This window comes from Gallinula chloropus, assembly GCF_964237585.1.
Source record: "Gallinula chloropus genome assembly, chromosome: 1".
Lineage (NCBI taxonomy): Eukaryota > Metazoa > Chordata > Aves > Gruiformes > Rallidae > Gallinula > Gallinula chloropus.
In genome coordinates, this window is record NC_140085.1 from 167,806,562 (window position 1) to 167,833,380 (window position 26,819).

A 26,819-nucleotide genomic window follows, 5' to 3' on the forward strand; every position below is an offset into this window, starting at 1 on the left:
GTCAGAGTGAAATGCATAAAAAAAAGTCTGAATTTGACTTCTTGAAGCCTGAAACTCTTGGCCTTTCACATCAACAAAAGTACTAATAATCTCCAATACAAGAAGCAAATATTGTTCCAGTCAAAATCTGCAGTTGGGCACTTCCAATCTAACTTTTCTGGTATGATTTCCTTGGTTTTGATCAATTCTTAGTAACTAGACTGCTGATAACATACTATGTTAACACAAGGTACAGCATAACATTTTAAAAAAGGGATCTGTCAAGATGACTACATAATCAAAGAAATCTTTTCCTTTAAAAAACAAAATCAGCAACAAGGAAGCCTGTTCATCACTTTACTTGTTAGCATAACCAAAGATTTACAAACTAATTAAGACCTTATTTTTATAACTTCCTAGGAGCAATGAAAACATTAAACCAACAGTAACTCACACAGAAAATACGAGCAACTACATGAAGTGACTCCTGTGAATAATCAGCACACTGACCACTCTGAAAAATCAACTTTTGATAAGAACTGATGGAGAATTCCACAAGAAAACCTTAACAAGTAAACATCTACAGAATTGTGTGACTCTAAAGTAACAAACACCCTGCAAAACCAGCACAATCCATTTACTAAGAGCAATTTCTCATTTAAGCTGCATAAGGTACACAATTTCTACATATACATAAGCCAGTTTTTGTGAGTGAAGACAAAATTTTCTATTCAAATTAATGAGAACAATCATAAACTGGAACATGAGGTATGAAAAGCACAGATTCTCATTAAGTTGTTTTAATTTCATGGGGTTACACGGATGTAAACAGAGACAGATTAATACAGGCCCTGTCTCTGTCTCTGAATCAGCTATACCTAGGACATTATATTAACTAAGAATTTCAGGGTTTCCAAGAACCCAAAAGTGCATTCACATTTTAAAACACCTTAAATTTTCAATATCTCCATTATGAAGCTCAGTGGACTCAGTTTGACACAGGTAACTTGCTTTCACTCTAAGCAACACAAATTGAAAAAAATATTCTCAGCTATAAAGACAGAAACGAATAAATTAATAAATAACTGTGTTTACTATTGACTAATCACACTAAACTATATCTGAGGTGCTACCTAGCTTGTTCATGCACTCAACCAGCTTAAGTTTTATACAGGCCTCCAGGCCAGTGTCAAAAATACTCGGATGCTCAAGCTAAAAAGAAATTAAATTGCACATATGCAGATACTCAAACGCGGGTACTAATTACACAGCACGAACAAAACCACTCTTCTCAGCCAGCAGCTGGAGGAATATTTACAGTGCTGTCAACCTAGTAACTGCAAGTTTTGATCACGCAGCACTTTGCTCCTGACATACTTTCCTCGGAGCAGGAAACCCAAACCACTTCCCTGGTGCGTTCTGAACATGCACAGTTGCACAGAAGCCATGCTTAGAAGAAAAGAACTCTCTCAGAGGAGTACAACACAGTCCTTTGTATAGACCCAAACTATTCTGTAACAAGCAGAGAAATTCAAGTATTAGGAAGCAATTCAAAACCCTTTCCTTAACATAGATGAGCTAAACCAGCTAAGAGATATCACCTCTGGGAGGCATATCTACTGTCTCCCTCCCAAAGACAAGGATTTTGGGGGTTGGACCCGATGATCTCTTGAGGTCCCTTCCAACCCCCACGATTCTGTGATTTAATCTTTGATTTCAGTCCCTATAAAACCACAATTCAAGGTCTGAAAACTCCTCCTGCAGTTACACACACATCTGGGAACACACAAGTGGCTGACACGTTTGAAAAGATAGCCGGAGGAAGGGGAGTGGGAAGTTGTCCCACTGCACGTGGGACAGTGTGATTGTTGGGACAGTTGCTCAAGCAGCAGGAAATGTGGACTCTTGCTCACCAGTCTGAAGAGATTTATTTAGGTCCCTGGAAACCCCAGCACTGCTCTAAGAACCTGAAGCAGTCTGAGGTAAGAGAGAGGTGTGAAACCAAAACTGTGGTGCCACCACATCAGAACAGATCTGCAGGTAGCTAAGTCTTCAAAGCAGATCCTAAGTAGATATTGCCTTTCAAGTACATCACTAGCTCTCAAGCACACGGACCTCAGAAGTATGTACGATATGCTCAGGTCTGCTCCACAGGGTGAGGCATTCAGCTCCTGTGATCAAAAGAGGACTATAACATCTACCAGAGTTTATTTGAACCCAGTGCTCTAAAGCTTTTCTTTGCAATTAGAAGTTCTAAAAACTTAGTTTCTTAAAAATTTTGCATTTTTATTAGTTACAAGATTACAAGTTCAGGGCCAAAGACAGCAGTGTTTTCAGCTCTAGTAACTGTAAGAGCACTGAGCTGTACCTGTAAAACTGGAAGCTAGTCTGGAGCACGTACATACTCCCATCTCACTCAACCCTATTGTACAGTGAATGTCTCAACTATTCAAGCTGCACACTCCCCATTCCAGCCTCCCACTGCCGTCAGCTGTGGTCATCTCAAGAGCTAGTTCCAGCACACGCTGTTTCCTAACCACAGCAGTTCCCTCAGCCATCCAGGTAACAGTAGAAATTTTGCCATCAGCACAGTTACATTTCATATGTTTAATGGACACTTTCAGTCACATTGAATCTGTTACTGCCTGAAATAATTTCCCTGCACTGCCATATCCAGGTCACAAAATGCTCTTGGAGCTTGTTGGCTGTTTCTGTCCCTTGATTTCTTGATCAAGAAAGACAAAGCATCCCCTCTCTTCCAGCTGCAACATAACAGAGAGAAATCCATGAAGTGTTGACTGCACAAGGAGACTCCTTTCAGAAATCTGTCAATAGTGGTCTCCAAAATACAACCCAGCACACATCCTTACCCTTGAACCTCCATAGACAACATCTGAACAGACAGACACCAACATCTTTCTTTGGTCTCCAACACAAAAACCTACAGTTTCTCAAGCTCTTAACATAGTTCAGCTAGTGAGAAACTATACAGCAATGAATGCCTTCACTTGATTATCTTCTGCAAGAATGTAATTTCCTCTACAACATTCGTAAGTTTTCACAATGGTTTTAAGAGTCCATATACAGAATTGCCACATAGACCAAAAACTAAATTGTACTGCTTTAATAAATAGCAAACAAGCTCTGCTTCAAATATCCAATTAAAACAATGGGCATTACAGTTTGGACAGAGTAACAAATTAGGAGAAACTGAGAAAATTATCAAAGATTACCCACTTTCCCCTGTGCCTAGGGAAACCCCAAAATAATGTTAGTTTTAAGAGTATGTTGAGGATTGGGAGTACCTGAATAAGTGTTTCTCAATTCATAGAATCACAGCACGGTTTCGGTTGGAAAGGACCTCAATAGCCCTAACCCCCTGCTGTGGGCAGGGATATCCTCCATTACACCAGGTTGCCCAGGGCACCATCCTACCTGGCCTTGAGCACTGCCAGGGAGGGGATGTCCACAGCTTCTCCAGGCAGTGCATCACAACCCTCACAGGGAAGAATCTCTTCCTTATATCTAATCTACGTCTGTCCTCTTTCATATTAAAGCCATTCACATAAAGCAAGTCCTTTTAGAAAAATTATATAAAAGGATCTAATATTAGTGTAGAATGAGAAAACAGTTCAGTTAGTATGTATTGGTATACAACTGTCAAAATATATAGAATTGCAAAAACTAATATACCTCAAGAGCTGCCCCAGCAAAAAAGCCCACAGGCCTCTTTTAAAGGTACAATCAGAAAGCCTATCCAAATTGTAGTAGTTTCTAGGACTTTCAGCTAGCACAGCAAAGCAATGCAATCAGCAGCAGTGTTTGGCATGCAGCAATTGGTGCCAAAAATTTAAATCCAAGCAAGATTCAGGAATGATTCACTTTGACATATTCCAGCTGTGCCAATGATGACCGATCAGCGTGAGCAGGGAGAGAGATGCACAACTACTCTACTTCAACGTAACTCAGTGGAAGGGTGACCTGTAAACTGTCTTCAGGCACATCACACACCAGAAAAAATGACCACACTGCAGTGTGCTAAAGGGCAGAGGCCTCTAGTCACCATTCTCTGACCCAACTTTGTCATAAAAGTGATTTTCTGACATTCAAAAGACCAGAAAGGAAATGGCATCGAGAGGTACGAGCTACCTTCTATAAAACTACAAAAAAAATAAGGACACTGCACCTTATGCTTTGGAGGGTTGGGATTTATGTTTTTGGGGTTTTATGTTTCAGTTTGGTTTGTTTTTTAACTTGCCTCTTTATTTTAATGAAAACTTTTAATCAAACAGCTACAGAGACAGACAAGCACAGAGGCTTCGTAACATATACCTGTCTCAGCGTTTGCTTTTTGTCTGCGTGCAGAACCCACCCCCTGCATGCAGAAATCCAAAAGTAGCTTTTCAGAGAAGAGGTAACAGCCAAACTTTGTTCACCAGCAAGTCCAATTTCTCAAAAAAGGCAAAGTATTAAGTCCTAGGCATGTTGCCTTCCCTGATCTCCCATACTCAGCAAATAGATCTGCCACTCTAATGTATTTTTATTCCATCTGGTAGATTCTTAACCAGACCCCACGAGCTTACACTCACATTTCAGCTAGCTTGAAATTTGACATAAGATACATCCTTCTGAGCAGAAGATTCTCTCTCCTGTATTACTACTGCACGAGGTAACCTGAAACAGAATACATAGCCCCAGATCCTTCTGCCAAACTGCTAGCATTTCATTTATTATGGAGAGGATTTGCCCCTGTTAATTTTGTGAGCCTTCATATAAAGAACTAGGACCCTTCCAAACCAAGGAATTCTTACCAAAGGGCACTGTGAATACAAAAATTTACATGGAGAGACTACAGAAATTCACAGAAGAAGAATCCAAAGATTAGTAAATACCATTTCAATCTGAGTTTACATTTGGTCAGTCAGTCTATGAATTGGAAATACATCTGGGAGGGTGTCGGTGAGGCATGGATGCTATTTGTCTGTATTCTTTCTTCTAGTACCTATTTATAGCACATTTGGAAGCAGGAACCTGTGTACAGACACAATAAAGACACTCCTATGTTTAGACACGGATGATTGAGAGTCACCAGGGGATGCAATATACAACATACTCCAAAGAAAAAGGATGGGGCACAATTTACCTCACCTCCACTTCAAAAGGATGCGAGCTGTGCCTGTTTGCGCTGCCTACAAAGGCAGCCCAGTGTCACTGGCTCGGATACAGATCTCTGCATACATTCAAACCAAACTCCCTCTGACAGCATTCATTACAGAGAACAATAAACAGAGCTTAAAAACAGATTTCAGAGGCCACATTCATTTTTCCCTGTTTCTATGCAATGGAAAAAGATGAGTCTTTCACAGCACTAGCACACTGCAATGCTTGCATCATAGAATCATAGAATAGTCTGGGTTGGAAGGGACCCCCAGGATCATAGCGCTCCCACCCCCCTGCCACAGGCAGGGACACCAACCTCCAGGCCTGGAGCTACACAAGGCTGCCCAGGACCTCATCCAAACTGGACTTGAACACCTCCAGGGATGGGGCATCCACCACCTCCCTGGTCAGCCTGTTCCAGCACCTCACCACTCTCTCTGTAAAAAAAAATCCCCCAGTCCTCCCTGCAACATCCTCTCAGTTGTACTGGTACACCGTACCAGCAAATACAACCATCCTTGCAAGAATTCATGCTAAATCAGATCAATTATCTGACCTGCATTAAAAAGACCATTTTGTTAATTTATTTTTTTACCTAAGAATGAGTTCCTCAGTCCCCTTTACTAGTCTGCTGGAGCCTGGCTGTACCAGGGCATTTATAGGAGAGAGGGAGAAGCAGAAAACAGCAGCTGGAGGGTGGGGCTGCCAAAGCCACCACAACCTCCTAAAGAAATACTCATCAGAGAACAGTCTCCACAATTTGTCTGAAGGCAGGCAAGGTGAACTTGAAGCGTGACACTAATTGTTTACTTACATACAGAGCACAGAGCAAAAACCTCAGCACTTCCATGGCATTTTAAAACAATTAATAATGAAACAGGGAACAAAAAGGTAACCACCTTACAAGGTCACTCAAAGGCTAAAGAAAGACCTATCACCAGGATGTGCAGACAATGCACATAAGGCCACAGAAATATCACCTTCCAACTTTTGCACGCCAACTGGATAGACCTCCTGCCTCAGCCTGTTCTGGCTGTAACGTGAGGTCTGTGGTTAAGCTCACCCAGCACTTACAAACAGAGATGAACAAGGAAGTCCCCATCTAATCAGCTCACAGATCTGAAAGGGGCAGCAATTCCTCTAGGCACAAACGAATTTAGACGATGACATACATCCCTGCTAAAGAGAAAGCAGGTTACACTCCTGTGTGAAGGGATGAAACCAAGACTGAACCACAGCAATTTAAGATCTTATGCCAAGTCTGGTGGATCCACAACAGACTTTAAGTGTTGTTTATAACCATACAGCAGAGCAATGTCCAAGAGCCCTGAAGAAGCTCTGAGGAACCTAGCACATCTACCTAGAGAAAGGCAGGGCTGTGGCAAGAAATGAATCAATCTTCTACAATCAGCATAGCCTCACAAGCAGCTAGCTGCACCCTGGCTGGTGGGTATAAGCCATCTGGTCTCAGTGCAAATAACCTTGCAGAAAGCTCCACACTGCCCTAATTTATGAGTGGTGGCTTCACTCCTCTAATGTGAAACAGACACCTTCACGCAGATATTGCTATTGCAGTCTACAGCACAGCAAAGCACTACATTTAAGCACAGCTGAGTCCAAAGTTATCACACAGATCAGCATCAATCACATTGTACTCACTACCTGCTTAACATTGCTAATCCAAAGGCAAAGCATTTTGGTTGGCATGATTTGTGATGTAGTTCACTGGTCTACCATTGATTATGTGCACTTTAATGTTACCATTGTGGAAGAAACATTCATATTCAGTAACATCATCATAAGCAAAGTCAGAGACATCATACTCATTGCATAAGCATTGTGAAAGTCATCTCAACCTTCCTTTCCTTCCTGAGTTCATTAACTTTAGTAATGGCTTTGTTGATATTTCAGTGTCAGTGTGATACAGCAAAATCCCAGAGAGTACTGTGAAAAGCATGTTTTGCAATCACTCAGCATTGATGTAAATCTCTGCTTATCCCAATACTCCAGAAATAGTATAACCAGCTAAGTTTTGAACTGAAAAATATCCTTTTGTCTTTTTCTTTAAATGCTGTCTCTGAAGCATCTCCCAGGTCTGAGAAATAGTAAACATACAGTGTGTGTCTTGGAACGGCTCTCCACTGCCTGCTGCTTGGTGAGCCTTGACCACCTCTGTCTGCCACGTAACTCATACCACTTCAATCCAGTGGATATTTGCTCTGCAGAGCAGCATGGCACATTCTCTCTAGGTCTGAAGGAGTCATGGAAATGCCTGCAGTTAAGCTGCAGCAAGGAATACAGAGCTACAGAAATCACCTCTGCAGCCTCCATAATTCACTTGCAGCATCCTCAAAGATACTTGCCCAGGATGCAGCTCTGGCACAGTAAAGTGCTGGTGACTAGCAGCTTGGTAACTAGTGTGTTAATAATCACAGTTCTGTGAAGCATGGCATCATCACACACAGAAAGAGAACCTAAATCTGTTTTCTCTGACTCAAATCCACCATCACCTCTCAGAGAGGTGCCTTTGACCGTAATGGGATCAGTGACACATGCTTGTGGAGGTGGGAAGAGATAGCCATGGCAACCCCACCTGAAATCAGGTGGTTCACAGTGTGTATTTCACATGCTGTTCCAGTGCAGAGGTTACATACTGCTATACAGCTCTGACCAGAACATACACAGGTAACATTGCCTATTTCTGTATAAAATGTGTCATTATGTCACCAAGTTTCAGGTCTGCTTTAAAGAAGCAAAGAAAGTTTAAAGTCCACAGCCAGGCCCATAATCTAGTCGAGATCTTAAACAAAAATGCTAACTCAACTGCCTTAACCAAGACAGGAGACAGAAATTCCCTGTACCCCAGCAACAGCACTAGCTGTCCCAATACCAACACACAAGGACTGGTTATTTTACCTTGAGAGCGCAAGCAGTTCCCAGAGTTTTTATTTCAATAGACTGTGCAATCCTCTTTACAGAAAGGAGCTGGGGAGCTGCAGCTCTACAAACCTTCCCGGGCACATCTGCATCCCCTGTGACATGCTGAGCCCTCTAACTCATCACCAGCCTCACTAGCCAAGATTCTGGATCAATGAAGAGAGAAACCTAGCATCATATATCAGCTTAATAATGCATATTGGGGAGGGGGGGTTGCTTTGCTCGTAATGTGGGTCCATGATCGTAAATCTGTGCACTTAAGTAAGCACTTCATCATCCTAAAAAGTATCTGGTGGTAAAGCTGACATAAGAGAAATCTGGCTTGCCACTCCTTTGGACATGGTTATCTATTATTCAGGAGCAGGCTTTCAAGCTAGTAATCCATCTGGTACACATACTGGGTATGTGGCTCTTCTTACAGGTCCTCCTCTTCCCCAGACACCCAGCTCTGTGCCTTATGGGTGGCATTTGCCTCAACATCTAAGGGAAAGGAGAAGCAGTTTCATGTCCCCTGCTCACACAGCTGACACATCCACCTGTGTACAAGTCACATGGGGCAGTGACAATTCATTTCCAGTTGCAGAAAAAGGTGGTAAGCAAATTCATTTTTGGACAGCTCTCTGTCAGATTACTTCTTGAACTAATGCTTAGAGTTATCTTTTTTGGGTATCATCTTGAATTAGAGACCATGTAAATCAGGTGAGTGCAGGGATATTTTGCCAATATAATACAGTAGAAGTAGTAATGGCTCTTATACCACCAAGGGAAATTGTTCTTTATGCCAATGGTCAACAATTATATATACACATACACATATGTATCTCTCTCAGGAACTTCTAGTGTACTGTATCCAGTTCTTGGCTCCCCGGTATAAAAAAAAAAAAAAAAAAGACAGGGTTCTCTTGGAAAGAGTCCAGTAGAGAGCTACAAAGATGATAAAGGGCCAAGAGCATCTTCCCCATTAGGAAAGGCTGAATGAACTGGGGCTGTTCAGCCTTGAAAGAACACTAAGGGGTGATCTGATCAATGTTTATAGGTATCTTAAGTGTGGGACACAAGGGAAATACCCAGCCTCTTTTCAGTGCTCTGTGGGGACAGGACAAGGGGCAATGGCTGCAAGTTGGAGCACAGGAAGTTCCGCACCAACATGTGGAAGAACTTTTTCACAGTGAGGGTGACAGAGCCCTGGGACAGGCTGCCCAGGGAGGTGGTGGAGTCTCCATCTCTGGAGATATTCAAGACCCGTCTGGACGCCTCCCTGTGCGATATGTCCTAGGGAGCTGCTTTGGCAGGGGGGTTGGACCCGATGATCTCTCAAGGTCCCTTCCAACCCCTACAATTCTGTGATTCTGTGAACTTCTGCCAAAGCAGGACACATTCACATCTTTTCACATTCTTGATGAACAAAACTACATTTAAGTCTCCAGTACAGACCTGACCTTCCCAAGACTTGTACAATGGCAAGAATACCACATATAGCCCTGTAATGCGCATTCAGAGGAACGCTGAGGTGTTATGTGGAAATAAATAACAACAATAGTAAATCTCAGCTGATCATATTTAACAAATATAAAGCAGAAGAATTCTCTCAAAGTTATTTGGCATTTATCCCCAAAAGCATACTATTAGTAGGTGAAACACCTTAAGAAGCTACAAAAGACAATGGTCAAGCCACAAGTAAATTAAAAAAATTTCAATTATTTCAATATGTTTTGGATTAACAAGTTTTTCCTACTACATTTTTACTACTCTAAGTTTTCTACTACTTCTATCTGGTACATGCAATGTAATTACAAAGGATTATCAAGGATTATAACACAACACCATTTTAAAAATTGTATTTATTTAGTTACCTCTACTCCTACTATAAGATTGGAGACACTTCATTTGATTCTTGCCTCAGGTAATTTTACAGCAGTGAAAGGCCTGCTGTCACAGAACTCAGACTCCTAAAATCCTAGAATATCCAGAGTTGGAAGGGACCCGTAAGTATCAAGTCCAACTCCTGGTTCCACACAGTACCAGCCAAGTCAGAGCATGGGGCTGACATTTCCTGAACTCAGTCAAGCTGGGTGCTGTGACCACTTTCCTGGGTAGCATGTGCCAGTGCCTGGTCCCCCCTCTCAGTAAAGAGCCTCTTCCTAACATCCAACCTAAGCCTCCCCTGTTGCAGTTTCATACTGTTCCCTCAGGTATATTGCTGCTCACCAAAAAGAGATCCGTGTCTGCCCCTTCAGTTTATCACAGCTTAAGTGAAGGCTGGAAATTCATTTTGTTGAATGACTGAAAACCCTTGCAAAAGCTATGGTACAGAAACCAAACTGAATTTTAGCCAGACGAGGGAAGAGATGGTGGAAGAATGTTTTGCAAAATGCAGCACCTCCTCCATCTTTAATACACTTTGTGGTCTGTATTCAGCTCAGCCAGTTTTCAGTGTTCAAATTTAACTCTCCTCTTTTTATAAACCTCATCCTGAAAGCACTTACAGCATGCTTAACACACAGAAACAGATGCATGTATGCTAACTACAGGAGATGTGACCTGAAAGTTGAAATACAAGGAGTCATGACATCCATTCAAGTTAGATCCAAGCCACAGATAGAGAGATGTGTATCCCCCAGACAGCATTTCATGACTGTGTGTGGATATATTTGAGCTAGGCTGTTTATGATGGGTTATATGACAAGATCAACTCTTACAGTCTACTTATGTTCTGATAGCACATCAAGGGGCGAGTTCTTCTGTGTGCCTGGGTATGCTCTGTATACAAACATATCCTTCAAGGCTACTAAGAATATGAGAAGCTTTCCAGTAAACTACTTTCTACATAGCAAAACAAGTACAGGTGTCATGTATTTTAACTTCAGCCTAAGAAGGAGGCCTGTTTTCAAAAGCAGTTAACCTAATAGGGTTTCTTTGTGCAGAGATAAAAATCTCACTAATCTCTTGCAACTGTATGTTGGACATCTCCAGTTTAATCAGCCAAAAGCAGTTTTAAAACCCCAATGATAGCAGTGTGTCCACTCTTCAAAGTGCTGTTTTCATCCCTTCGAGAACAACAGGTCCTTTGTGATCTCTTCAGTCTTTGTACTGCAAGGTCTAAGACCATCAGTGCCCTTGTTTTTATCTTCCTGTGCATTCACAGTGCCAGAGCTGAGTCACTGCAACCACAGCAGCCCCACAGAACTCAGCTGGACAGGCTGCCCTTTCTGCAACTTTGGTCTCAGGAGCTGAATAAAAGACTGGAGGAGACAACAGTAGAAAGTGCCATTCCAGAAGAAAAAAAATCAAATAATAAAATCACATTCACTAAATCCCTTCACAAATATATGATTATTAGGGCAGACATTGAACTACAGCATAAACAAAATTTTCTTTTTAAAAACATGTTGAAATTATTTCTTAAAGGAATAAACCAGATTTCTTTATATAGATTTCAAGAAGGGCTCAGCTGCCATTAACTAAACAGAGATGCAGGGTACCTTAGTACTTTCACTCTGCGAGTCCATGCTTAGAGGATTCCTGGAGGATGAGAAGGAAGGCCACTTAACTCTTCTCTCCTTGATTTAACAAACAGGTATTAGTGCAACCCCCTTGCAGATCAGAGCTCAGCTACTACACCAGGTGCTCTCACGCTCTTCTACTAAAGACATCCTACTCATAGGATCATGGAACATCTCCAGTTGGAAGGGACCCGTAAGGATCATGGAGTCCAGCTCCTGGCTCCACACAGGGCCAGCCAAGTCAGAGCATGTTGCTGGGGGCATTGCCCAGACACTTCTTGACCTCAGTCAAGCTGGGTGCTGTGACCACTTCCCTGGGGAGCCTGTGCCAATGCCCGACCATCTTCTCAGTGAAGAACCTCTTCCTAATGCTCAACCTAAACCTCAACAGGACATACTCTATTCATAGGACTAGAGGAAAACCAAAAAGCACTGTTAGCTAGTTGTTAGTACATTACTGAGGAGGTAGCTTAGGTTTTGCTACAGTTAATAAAAAGAGAACTTAATTTCTACTTGCTATACATGATATATGACAGTTCTCCTATGTAGGCATGTACTATACTGCTAACCAGATACATTAGTAACAATCTAAATCAAATACATTTTTTTTTTTTGCTAAGGAGAACAGGTGGCTGCAAGAAAAAATATAGCTAATTACATTTCCTAAATTTAAAGTTTCTGGTCACATACATTTATTTTTTTTGTGTATTACCATCTGCAGACGTAAACATAACAGGTATGGAACCTGTTCTGTAAATGACAGGCTCACAGAAGGACAATTTCCCACCTTTTTCTTAACGGTGCAGGATAATTATTACATATCTGGTAGATTCCAAATATGTGTGTCTTCTGGGATACAACTTCCTTGATCATTTATCATAACGTGAAAAAGATTAGTGCAAACATTAACCCTTTTCTTCCTAACCTTACTGATTAGTTCCAAATTTCCCCCACACTGAAGAAATACCCATAAACATATTTACAGCTTCCCCTACAACTATACCCACCTGCCATCCTTTACTCACAGGTTAAACCTCTAGCAGGACAGTTTTGCAAGGGAGCTGTCTACGGGTTCTGACTGACAGCCTGTTCCAGGACTCCACACTCCTTTTACTTTGCACAATATATTCAATCAGACTGGAAAAGCTAAAAGGCTGAAAAAATGAGGTCAAAAGCAGCACTACCCTCCAGGACCCCTGTGGCTTTTTGGATAAATATAGCAGGTGCCACTGTCATGTGCTTATTAAGAGAAAGTGTTAAAATCATTACTGAAAGCAGAGAAAACAGACAAAACCCTTCAAAGGAAAAAAAAACCCAAACTCCTTTAAATTTTTTTTTCATACTTTTAAAAGGTCAAATGGGGGGAATAATCAAAGTCTAGAAGAAAAGTTATGATAGAGAAATTAAGTAACCATCCAATATAATCCCATATTCAGAATAGATATCTTCATGTAGAATTAAGGTTGAACATCAACTAAGAGTAAAGTGACAGAGATGTTGGATACACATACCATTATCATTACCGTCAAGGGCATCAGGGCTTCTGCAATGATAATTTTTAGCCTAAAAAGACTAGGCTCTTCACACTCCCTAGAAAAAGACTGATTTGTCCTGGCAGTAACCCACAACACATTCCTAAATTTAAGCTACTGTGGGATGATTTCAGACATCCTGAGAAGAGTACCTCCCCATAGGTACCTGGGCTGCAGTAGGAACCGTACAAGATTTAACAAAGGGGCAATGTAGATAACACATGTATGACCTGGCAGAGAGGGGAGGAGTGTGACATCACCCAAGGGCACAGCACAACAAGGAAAGCACGAGAATAGCTCAAGTCAAAGCACACAAGTTACAGAAGCACCATCAATACAATTATTATGCTTCTGCAAGATCCTTCTGCCCACTTATTATTGAGGACAAAAAGCACTCTAAAGTATCATTTAAGCATTTCCACCACCTGAACCTCTCATGTCCACGGCAAACAGAAACGGGCTTAGAACAAAGTTTGAGATGATTCTTCAAGCCTCTACAGAAACCTCATTTCGTTTTTTCCAAGTAAATATCTCAGACTTATCAGCACCCACATAGGCCAAAAATAACAAAATCTTTTTTGGGCTAAGTCCAACACAACAAGAACATACGTGCCTACTTACAAGCTGATATTTATTTTCATTTTTAAATAAAGATCCACTTGTAGTTACAGTGAAGTACTTCACACCCAGCATTTCAAAAGACATTAAGGAACAGCCATGAGGCACTTCTAATGCTGGCTACGTGACTGCAGCACGTGGAGCAGAAGTGACAAAAACATAAGACTCGTGAGACCACAGAGGAACAGGCTGAAGCAGTGACTATCTCCACCACTCCATCCAGCCTATTTCATGCTGGCCTACATATCATTCCCTTGCCTTTCCTAAGGGTTGGGAAGGAGGAACAAAGAACATCAAGAAGATTTGCTAGTGTTTTGCAGAGCTACTTAAAGGACACAGTGGACTTCTAGGAAGAAAGGACCTTAACATGTTGGGATGCTGAGCCCAGTACTCTCTATCTGCAGGCATCAACACAACAGATGACTAAGTTGCTATCACCCACACACTACAGGTCACAAAATCCTTCCCTGCACCCTTACAAGGGTTTAAGACATGTTATGAAGAAAAAGAATTGACTTAAGCCAAAACCCACAAATACATCAAGTGGCAAATAACTCTAAGTCTTAAGAATTTGCAATTGACTGGTAGGGTTACAGTGGAACTTACCTGACTACATAAGGACACCTTCACCAAGGTCTGTCACCATTAACACGATGTGCAACCACTTTAGAAATGTGCACTTCAAGGCACAAGTCATCTCGCCCTAAATTAAGATCAACAAGCAAGATAAACCAAACTGTGCTACATAATAAAGACAAGGGAGTACAAAAGCAGCTGGCCTCCTTTTCAAAAGGTGCCAAAATTTACTTGTTCCAAGTCAGAATGCATTTGCAATGCCCCTCTGCAGCTGAGGGGCACAGAGCTGAGTATGCTCTGCCGTAAGCTGTACTTCCATGCTTCTGCCTTCAAGAAAAAGCTATCCCAAAGTGATGTTATTGCATAATTTTCTCTGGTATGACAAGGTGGGTACAGCCTCACCTCAGCTTGCAGGTACTTTACATTGTAGAAGTGGTAACAGGGACCAGATTCCACCACACAATGTGATCCAGTACACCTCTTGGACCTTAGTCTACATGATTTTTTAATTACAGCAACACAGCAAAATAAAATAATAAAACAGTGAATAAAGAAATAATGTCTAAGCTATCAGCTCAATGTAATTTTAAAATCAATTGCTACCCCATACCAGTTTCCCATAACATCTTAGCCAAATGCCTATATCATAAAATATTCAAGAACATATTGAAGTGTATTTTTCTGCTTACTTTATTAGGATTCCTTAGAATTAGTAAAAACGTAGTCTTTAAATTGCTGCAAATACCTTTCAAAACAAGATTTACCTAGGCTTCAGCTTTTTTAGCTGAGAAAAGCGATTTTTAGTTCTGCAGGCAGAGTTGCACTACTCTTCTCCCTCAGTCTTCTCAGAACTGTGAAGCTTTTAATTAAGCATTCAATTACAGTGTTTGATCAAGGCACCTTCAAAGACTTTAAGAATGGCTTTGTGACCCCCCCAAGTGAATATTCTGTAAGAAAACACCTTATTTAATTATAATTTTTACAAATATAACTCATCTTAGAAATAAAATTAGGAAAATTGATTTTTAAAAACTCCTGCATATCTTTGTACTAAGTTCTCCTCTGTCTTGCAACAAAGATGAGCAAATCTGTCAATGCCTGTGCCTCACAAGTACTCAAATTTGAGATTACTAACTACATTTCACTATCAAGTAGAGTCAAGAAAGTTTAATTTTGGTACAAGAATTATTACATGATCCCTAGGCAAAAAAAAATATTACTGGTGGAAATATTTCTACAGAATAGGAAGATACACACACTGGATATGGAGTATTTGGTAAAGTAAATGCGGATAGCCAACTTTTTTAGTGAGGTCAGATGCCACAGAGAAAGACTGGTTGGCATATTTACAGGACTGTGGGCTATATCCCAGAAGTAACCAATCAAAAGATCCTCAGGGGCCACAGCATAAAACAGTCTTAAAAACTTCCCAAAAGACACAGCACTATGAAAGAGAGAACCAAAGTGCTCCCTGAAAGTGAAAACACAGAAATAAACATCACTTTAGTAAAAACTCAGTGCTACCTCCATATACCACACAGGAGGCTCATCTACATGCTAAAATGTTATTCCCACCTTCCTTCCACAGACATCAAGAACAGGCAGTGAAAGAAAGTCAGAATGTAAGACAAAAGCTGTAACAATGATGTAGGGACCAGCAAACAGTGAGCAAAACGCACAGGCCATCAGAAGCAAAAATGAAATAGCAGTTTCCAGAACAACCCCATTTTGAAGTGATCCTCTTTTCCATAGAAAAATCTCTTCAGAAAGTATGCTTTCAACTGTCTCCAGGTCTATTAATAAAAAACCTAAGTTTGTTTTTAATTTGTATCCATGAAAACAGTTGCTCACTTTGGAGACAAAACCTGTGATCAGTACTCAGACGGATTATACTAACTGTGCCTTTATTTTTATTGTTTACTATCAGGGTTGATGCTACTACTACTGCTCTTAGACAAACGCTACCTTATAGACTTTGAGCCTGTATTGCAAGCATAAATAATTCTTATTTTACATAAACCTACTGAAATCCTCGTGTAAAACTTGACAGTGTTTATAGCTGTTTAACCACTTGTGGTAGGCTAGTAATCCCAGCTCAGTAGCCAGCACGGATTAATAGAACACTTACATTCTAAAATGGGACAGGTATCTTCTCAACTGACACAAGATCTAACACCACCTCCCTACCAACAGCTACTCCTTGGAATTACAAAAGACAGCTAGGAATCATTTCTAAGAAAGTATTAATTATGAACTGCACAACAATCAATTTTCAAATAGGAAATAAAATTATTACACAGTGTGCATATAATAATTTAATAACAAGTAGAAGTCACATCTAAAACTCATGTTAAAAAGGCAAAGGATATCTGAAATTAACGCTGAGTGAAGTGTCTGATCTTCTATGCAGTTGTTGCCCTAAGTGTTCTCATCCAAACACTCCTATCTTCAAGTGTACTTGCAGAGTCGAAATGTTCCAGTGGCGGAGAGAAATACTCTGAAATGCAAGCTCGTGCTTCCCAAGTAGAATATCAAAACCAAATATAGAAATCATCCTCAGCAAACGTGCTGGAAAACCCAGGGATACCAGCATTTGCAAACCCTCTAACAACTGCTCAGAATTATGTGGCTGTAACAAGAGGTTACATCCAATAAATGAAATCTAACAGAAAGTAACTCCTGTGCACGTATTTGTGGGTGCAGAGCACTAAGCTTGTAGGCAGGGAGAAGACAGCTATGCACCCTTGTCCTCTGAGATGTCATGGTCCCTGAAAGGTGCTCAGATGCTGATAGGAGTTACAGTTGGCCATCACCTTTTATTATCAGAAACACACACAAAAATAAACCAAGTCAGCTGTGCCACTTCTTTCCTTCCTTCTAGAGCTTTAGAAATTGTATTATTTACGAAGAAAACAACAATCCAATCTGCAAGCTTCAGCACGTTATCATTTGCTACTCCCAACGCAGCCGACATAAAACTTTAATCTCCATTACATATGAAAAACAAGGATGAGAAAGCTGTATTAAATCTTATTAATCCTGAGTGCTACAGCATACATCTCTGATGCATCAATGGACAGCAAATAAAGTTAAACCTATTTTAGAATGATATTAATAAAAAATCCCACCCTGCACTGGGTGCAGCACCGGATGCAGCTCAAGCACAGAAAATAAAAGCTTTCATCCACTTACAGCATCTTCCGTTTGCTTCTGCTGTTAACAGGCTATACTGTCAAAGTTCCCTATGACAGCAAATCTTAGTTGATGAAATGTCTTTGATATCATAAAGACTCCAGACTTCACCATGAATCCTTGGGAAGAAGGAAGCAAATTGGGCCTCTAAGTATCGAATTTCACATCCAGGTAAACACAACGTCTGCCTGGGGCCCTACCACCTATAAGATTTTTTTTTTTTAACAGGTAAAAAGAATACAGTACTGTCAAACTATCTGTCTCCCTCACATCCCACAACCCCCCCCCCCTCAAGCTTTTCTTCTGCATATATTACCAATCTGGTAACCTTTTGTGATGAAGCAACAGCATCAGCGCATAATGGGAAGGTGACCAATGTCATCTACCTGGACTCGTGAAAGACCTTTGACACAGTCCCCCATCACATCCTTATCTCTAAATTGTAGGGATGTAGATTTGATGGGTGGACCATTCAGTGGATAAGAAACTGGTTAAAGGGACGCAGACAAAAGGTCATAGTTAATGGCTCTATGCTCAGGTGGAGGCTAGTAACAAGCGGTGTCCCCCAGGGGTCTGTCTTTGGACCGGTGCTCTTTAACATCTTTATCAATGACATCGATGATGGAATTGAGTGCACCCTCAGCAAGTTTGTGGACGACACCAAGCTGAGTGGTGTGGTTGACACAATAGAAGGAAAGGAAGCCATCCAGAGGGATCTTGACAGGCTGGAAAGGTGGGCCTGGGTGAACCTAATGAGGTTCAACACAACAAAGAGTAAGGTCTTGCACTTGGGCTGGAGGAATCTCAGATATATATACAGACTGGGAGAAGAGCTTAGTGAGAAGGACCTGGGGGTTCCGGTGGATGAGAAACTTAACATGAGCCAGCAGTGTGCTCTTGCAGCTCGCAAGGCCAATGGTATTCTGGGCTCCATCAGAAGAGGAGTGGCCAGCAGGGACAGGGAGGTGATTGTCCCTCTCTACTCTCCCCTCGTGAGGCCCCATCTGGAGTACTGTGTCCAGATCTGGGGGCCCCCAATACAAGAAAGATGTGGAACTGTTGGAGAGGGTTCAGAGGAGGCCACAAAGATGATTAGAGGGCTGGAGCACCTCCTCTATGACGAGAGGCTGAGGGAGCGGAGCTTGCTCAGCTTGGGGAAGAGAAGGCTGCGGGGGGACCCCATTGCAGCCTTCCAGTACCTGAAGGGAACATACAAACAGGAGGGGAATCAACATTTTAAAAGGGTAGACAATGGCAGGACAAGGGGGAATGGGCTAAAGCTAAAGGAGGGAAGGTTTATATTAGATATTAGGGGGCAGTTTTTTACAGAGAGAGTGGTGAGGTGCTGGGACGGGCTGCCCAGAGAGGTGGTGGATGCCCCGTCCCTAGAGGTGTTCAAGGCCAGGTTGGATGGGGCCCTGGGCAACCGTGTGTAGATCCAGGCCTGGAGGTTGGTGGCTCTGCCTGTGGAGGGGTGTTTGGAACTCTATGATCCTTGGGGTCCCTTCCAGACCATTCCATGATTCTATGATATGTTAAAAGTTTGGACATCAAACTTAACTGACATGTGACACTGGGATTCAGCACAATAAAAGCTAGTGTTTCACTGATGAGATTCTTAGATTTTGTGAAGTCACAAGCAATTGAAGAGAAACTATAATGGATCTGTTTCACAACATCACCTGTCATCCACAGACGACATCCTGAAGCACATTGCTCATTTTAAGAAATGAAGCAGAGTTTAATCTTAAAACTACAAATTACTGCTGCCAATTGCAAAACCTACAGATTTCTGATACCCGCTCTTCTTAAACATCTGGAGCAGTGTTTCTGAGTGAAACTCATCCAAGTCAAGCTCTGAATCTAGCCAATACTTCATATTCTCCAAAAACGGGGAGTTTTCTGTCTGGAAAGCTGAATTGGATGAGGTATTCTCCAAGCCCTGCATAAAAGCTGAGCTCCTACAGAATGACTCCTCTCTAATCCTCTTAACTCCTCAGTTTATCCACCCGCCTGCTCCACAGCATTCTACAGAAGTGAAGCTATATAAGGTATCTTCAGCCAGCATTTCAATCAACATACCATTGATTTCAGGGGAGTCATACTTATCTGCATGAGCAAGGCAGTTTACACAGCCCATCTCTCTGTTTGCTGAACTTAAAACTAGTGTGTCCCAACATCTCCAAGTACTCCCAAGAAAATACATAATAATCTGTCATACTGTTAAGACTGTGATGCGGGCCCTGTTGATCTGAATGAATCTAAAGAAATGAAATAGACCACAAGATTAAAAACCAAAGGGAGAGGAAACTGACCCTACAGTAGATTGAGACCTGCTGTAAACAAACCAAACCAGGAAGGTTTCAAACAAAAGATGATGGGGGAGTAAAAGAAAGTGATCCAGGTATGTCACAGAGTAAAAAAAAACAAAAATGAAAAAATCCAACAAACCAAACCAAAACCAAACCACAAACCAGATTTTACCTCAACAATAGAATTGCTCATGGAAAACAGGAACAATTCCAAGCAAAGATCTTATCTTAGAAGGTTACATTTAACTCTCATCCTCCTTAAAGCTAGCATGCCTAATCCACAGAAAGCGGGCTTGTAATAAACCTAGTTCATTAGACAAGACAGAACTTATATACTTAGTTGGTAGACTTCAGAAACAGCATGGAGCTTGTCCAAGTTCTCACAGTGGTTCACAGAAGAACCACCTTCTGCAGACCAACACTTTGCTTCTAACCTTAAAGATTTATGCCAAGATGAAACATTGCTTCCACAATGAAATCCTTAAACCAGGCATTTTTCACTGGAAAAGAAACAGGCTGGTGAGCACAAGGTGAGAAGGAAGCTAGCAACCATTAGAGTGACTCTCCAGCCTGAAAGACAGTAGCCACTGTATCATTGTGGTGGTTCAGCCCCAGCCACAGGCTGAGCACCAGAGGTTTGCTGACTCTGGGAAGAGAGCGAAACAGAGCCTCTGTGGGTTGGGATAAGGACAGTTTACTGACAAAAGCACTGTGCAAGGGGAACAATAACAGCCCATCACAAATTACATTCATACCTGGTGATAACACAGTGTGCTCCACAATGCAAGGACCAACCTTACACTCCAGCCACACTCAAACTGCTCTGGAGGTACCCAGGAGCACCCCTCCCCAGCCAGCCCCTTTTTACAGGTAAGTGCTGTCAGGTGTGGTAAATAACCTGGGCTGACTCAGCTCACCTGGGCTGGGTGCTTGGGAAGGTTGACTCTGGCCTGGCCAGAACCAGGACAATCGTGTTGTCTTGCTCTAAGCTATCCTAATGAATACTTTTATCAAAATAAGGGTACCATGTAGTAAGAAAAATTACATGAGCAGGAATAAATGAGCCCAGACTGAAGAAAAAAAGAGTCATAAAAGAGAACAGTATATAGTTAAAACACACAAAAACAGCCTGACAAAAATGTTAACTACTTTTGGCTCACAGCTCTCCCCTCTGCATGCACTCACTCAGATATGCTGACTTTGCAGACAAAAATCAATTTTTACTGCTTTTTATTTCTGTGCACACTACAGTGCCTAAAGTGCTATGACAATTTAAACTGGATTAATTTTTGGCTAATGCACCATGGACAAAAATCACTAAGCAAATTCTACTTATAAGCCATTTCAGAAGTCACAGATTGATACATTCTAAATGTTTTTTGACTACACATCTAGTATTTCTCATCTACATCAGTGTTACCACTGATTCACTGCAAATCAGAAAAACCACGACTAGATTTCGAAAGCCCTCTAAAAATGCCCTTTCATAACATATGGCTAAAGACAGGAAAACACTGTTCAACCTTATTACCAGACAAGAAGAACACCCTTCTTACTGAGTCCTTTCAAAATTACATGCACCTATTTACTTGTGTATATTTACCAAGAGGGGATTGCAAAACAAAACCCAGGAAAGTCACATTAAGGAAGCTTTGAAAGTATTTTAAAACAGCATTATTGAGTTCTTACAAAAATCTCACATCTGGTTTCAAAACTGAGGAAAAAAAACATTGTGAAACCAACTTGTACAAAACCAAACTTCTACTGAAAGGCATTCCTTCTTACCATTGACAGGGTAAGAAATATGACCTTTGCCTATTATATATTATTTGTACAGGTATGGGTGATAAAAATAGAGCTTTTAGAAATACGCAAGTTAATTGAGTCTAACCAATTTTAGCATAGATTCGCTGCAGTGGAAACATGAGTCCATTCCCTCCTTGGATATAAAGCTCATTATGGGAGCAGTATGTATGGAATAGAATTTCTCAGAAACTTTCTATAAAGCCTATGAAATTCATGAACTCATCACCACGAGCAGAACATACAGTTCAAAGCAACTCATTGTCAACATAACTCTCCATGGCATATGTCACTCTCTGTGACTTCAGCACAGAGAGAGACTGAATTGATAGACAGAGCTATTTAAATCTGAAACAGTAGATTTGGCTTTTTAATGTCTTTATTGCCTATCAAATGCAAATAATACCTTGTAAGGGTCACACACTCTGCTTACTTCTTTCTGCATTCACACTATGAACTTCATTCAGTTAGCCATATCTAGATGCACTGGCCCATGTGAAAGGTCCTTGGAAGACCATGGTAGCATCAAAGGAATGGCACATAAGGCACAGGACTTATGGAAGGGCTGTATCCACCCTCAGTGGAAGCTGGAAGTCAGCTGGCACAAGTGAGGTCACCTCAAATGGCACCAGATGCCTGTGTGGGGCAATCTAAATTGAGTCTCTATATCGGAATTCAGCTCCAGACTAAGATGCCCTATACCACACAGGCATACCTTCACATTGACTAGACTGTAGGTGAGTGCCAAACACCCTTTACTGTCAGTGGACTCAAGAGAGCCACTGACTTCATCCCAAGGCCAACACTTAGACCTCATCACCCAAGCTACTCCCCAGGTTCCTGACTCTATGGACAAAGCATGGACATGTCAAGCAGGCCTGAAGTCAGGTGTCCAAATTGCAAGCTCAATTCCACCCTAAAGGCAGGTGAGACCATTACCAACATAGAAACCTCAGTTCAGTCCCCTTAACTTTAGGTAAACAAGCTCAGCTATGTACTGCTAAGACAATAATCACTGTAGGATCTTTTATAGTCAACGCAAGGAGACAGATGTCTTCAGACACGGATTCGGTTAAATACCTGGTTTTGGATAAGACTAATCCACAGCTACCCATATCCTCCAAAGCATACAGGAACACACTCAATCTCTTTTAATGATGGCTGTAGCTAGCTAATGCAGCCATATGCTCATACTGTAATTAGCTTTATTTCCTTCTACTGTCATCTTCCTACATTGTTTATTTGCTGCTTCTTTCCTGCTAACTTATAAACCTTAAGAAAATATCCCACCTCAATCATTTTCAATATTTCCTACAACCTTAAGTGCACCCTAGATGGTAAAAAAAAGAGGTAAGAATAAATGCCATCTGATTGTTTATTTAGAGCAGAATTCAACACATGGAGATATAACTCTACAAGTTCAGTTGGCACCGAACAGCCATCAGATTGATCCCAGCACTTGAGACTACTAAGAACCCACAAAAGCAGTGCTAGCAGTCAAGATACAGCTCTTCTTGGTCCGTCCTGTACTTAGCAAAGTCCTGACACTACATTAGGTGTGGACAAATAATGTCTTTAAAAATTTATAGCACTGGGATAATTTTGGCTTTACAAAAAAAGCCACAAAAACAACACGCATTTCAACAGAGATACCAACAGTAAAGTAAGCATCAAGGTTTTCTTGCCAGAAGGTCCACTATTTTAAGCAATGGATGAAAACTGCCAAGTTTAAAAACCACAAGTTATGCAGGGGAAGAAAAGGGTAACGAAGGAGATTACTTAAAAATCCATGATCAGAAAAAATATTCAAACAATTTCAGCATTTATGTAGTGGAGGAAGACTTGTGTACACAGGAACAAACCACACATCTGCCATTTGCAAAGCTTGCTAAATTGTGGATAAACACCAAACACAAGTGAAATGTCAGACCAAAAATGGCTACTAAGTAGTAAATAAATTTAAAAAAATAATAAAAGTTACCTTGTTCCAATCTAAAGCATAGGGAACGTTTTGCAGCCTCTATCTCAGGGCTTGGATGATCCAGAACACGCCTGCACCACTGCAGAGGGCTCAGTGATTTCTCTTGAGGAGTGAGTGTCTTGGTAGGCAAGACATACAACCTTAACCAAAACACACACAAGTATCAGGAAGGTATGCAATACTCAGAAGTTTACTTCTGTACTCTAAATTTCCTGCTCACAAAGAATTTATAAGAGTGCAAAGCCCCACAATACAATATTCTAATAAGTGGTATTATGAAGTAGAAGAGTTTACATTAACCTTTTTCTTCCCTCCTCAGAAAAGTAGGTGGCAAAACATGAACTCTACAGGTTTGACATGTCAAATCAGAGTTCTAGACTTTTAATAAAAATCTTATGTCCCATCATTACCACAGTCTGAATTTTAACCCTCCCCAAACTCTGAGTTAATTAAGTGCTGTACACACACCAAAGCAGCTGTCCGTTTTCCCCTTCATATTTACCTGTACTGGACATTAGATAATTTCAGTATATATGATTTTTACATTTAAACCACAATTTCACTGTTACCTATTCCGTTCCTACCTATAGGAATTTAATATAGGTGTCAGAGTGTTGACTATAATTTGATTTTCTTAGACAGGATCTTCCCCATGGTGAACCAAATGTCACACAAGTCAGATTTTTAAGGATTAGAAAACTTGTGCTGGGAAACAATGCAAGTCCAATTTCAATATTAAATTCCAGAAGAAAAAAAGAAATCTGCAGGAAAAGCTGGCGTGTATGTTATTCTCAGGCAGTCAAGCACATTCAGAAGTCAAGTATCAAAGCAGATTTCATGGAAAAAGTCTTGAAGCTGGGCTCTGTGTTGTTGCTGTTGCGTCCTTAGGGATTAGCAGACACAAGCAGACTCTGGTTAACCTGGGAGAGTGCAGATCTCCCGGGCAGGGAACTATTCTTGGCCACCGGAGATGGCTCACCGCTCCTTGGCCTGTCCACATCTGATTGACGGGGCTGCAGACAGGCAGAGGTGCGTTGTCAGGCACCAGCGAAACACTCCAAGTAGTACAAAGGAATCCTGCCTCGCACACGGCAGGGTGCAGAAGGCAAGAACAAAAAAAAGCCCTAAAACAAAATAAGACAGGGCTCCTCAAGGGATTGCTAACAGGTAGCTGCCTTGCACCTTCAGGGTTTTGGCTGAGCAGCTGCCCAACTGTTTGCTCTCCAAGGTCTGCTCAAGAGTTTGGTTTCTCCCCAGTGAAGTCAATAGGCAGGCTCTGTCCAGCTCACAAGCCCTTGCTGCGACTGCTGTCTCTCCTGGCAGCGCTAGCAGAGATCAACTCTCTGAGGAGAGAGCTCATTCCTCCTGGCTCCCTGTGGTGACCAGCTACACATTTAAGAAGCGATACTGAGAAACTCCAAAAGAAAAAAAGAAAGGAAGAAAGCTTTCAGCTTTCCTGTTAACCTGCAGAAGTGCTTCAAAAGCAGCACATCTGACTGATGGATTCTCAGTGATCAGATGTTTTTTGTGTAAAAAGCTGAACAGTAAAAAGAGGTTTGTCTGCAAAGATGCTTTTTTTTTTTCCTTTGGTGTGTGTAACTGCACCAAAACCACCCCACTGGAGGTATTTATAGGCCTAAGATTACTCATCGACAACCAGGATACACACTGGTCTTTTGCTTTCTGGAGAGCAGCTTGCTTTCAAGACTGACATTAGCAAAAATCCTGAAGCATCACACAGCTGACCTTTCATGGACAACGATGGAGGTTTAGCCTTGAACTAAAAACGCTCAACAGCTAAAACAACTCACTTGTAGTGGAATAAATCTGTTAATAAATCCCTGTCACAAAATTCTTCCTGTGGACACATAGGGGTGGGACTTGAAGGTAAATTCTGGCCCCCCAAAATGCATTTAGGATTGCTTCCAGAGGGTAAATCAAATAGGAAACACTACTGAGGCACATAAAATAACCCAGTCTTTGTACTGCCCTGAAGCATAAACAGGGAAAACAGTTTAACAGGACAGGATCAAACAAATTCTGTAATTCTTCATGTGAAAGAAAGTTAAGATGAAGGCAAAATTTGACTCAAGGCTGGACTGACACCTCCAAAACAGCCCTGCACTGACAATGAAACAACACTGACAAAAATTCTCATACAATTTGCTGATGATAATCAAAAGCAATTTTCCAAAACTGCAGCATGGTATTATTTACATCACAAAGTAGACACAAACAACATTCAAGAAACATTTCTAATGTTCAGATTAATTTTCAAACCCTTCCTCTGCTACCTAGAATAAGGATGCTTAAATGCACCTCAGCTGCATTATCCTGTATTTTATGCTCAGCTGACGTAAATTCAGCTCGATTTAAGCACACAAAAACCGCACTGAAGCTTTGACAGATACTTCAGCTATTTTAAAACAGTAATATATATTTTATGAAATACATTTAACATCTAAAACAACTGAGCATCAATTATGTTTTACATGATTACACAGCCAATGATTTCCATGGTATTCCAGCAGGGCTTGAATCCTCCCTACGATGTTCGTCCACATCGCCAAGGCAAGTTTTGAAGCACCAGGCTCACTTATTTATAGCTTCAGCCTGTAATTTCCCCCCCTATCTGTTTTTAAGTGAGCGTAATCATTCCTCTAGGTCGATTTTATTCTCTGCGTTATTCAATCGCTATTCATTTCTGCTTTATTCAATTTACTAGCAGCCAGCCGTGCCTTTCGGAGCTACACGGGCGCTTAAGATACACAAACAACCATTTAGATCAATGTCTAAAAGACAAAAGCCCTCCCAAATCCCTGAAGACGGGAGACAATTGGGCAGAGATTTTAGGACGGGGAGGCAGCGCTGCTCAGATAAAGGCTTTCCCCGGCACAATTCCGCTACGTTTAATTCCTTATGTAAACAGGAGGCTGAAACTAGGCTGAGACCCGAAATTAGCGAGAGGCGATCTACCTCCAAGGGGAAAAGGGAGCGCGAATACCCTGCCGAGGGCGCGACTGGGGGTGGTAAAAGCTCCACCTGAACCCCCATCCCGGACACGGGCCCCTTCCGTCGGCAGGGATAACCGCAGTGACAACACGTTTTAGGAGAAAAATATAAATAATTCCTTAAAAAAAAAGAGATAGATTTAAGTTTAAGCAGAACGAGACGAAGGGGATGTGGGGGCTCGTGCTAATCAAAGCCTGGAGGGCATCTGAGCGCC

General features: G+C 41.4%; 1 protein-coding gene across 1 annotated transcript in view; it reads right to left on the reverse strand.

Moving 5' to 3' along the window:
* SLAIN1 (SLAIN motif family member 1) overlaps nt 1–26,819 on the reverse strand; it is a gene marked incomplete at both ends in the record, with an annotated part of 51,977 nt that overhangs the window by 24,557 nt on the left and 601 nt on the right. Inside the window, one exon of the mRNA XM_084272406.1 lies at nt 23,594–23,733. Within this exon, the coding sequence (XP_084128532.1) occupies nt 23,594–23,733 (140 nt within the window). The remainder of the gene's footprint in view (nt 1–23,593; nt 23,734–26,819) is intronic.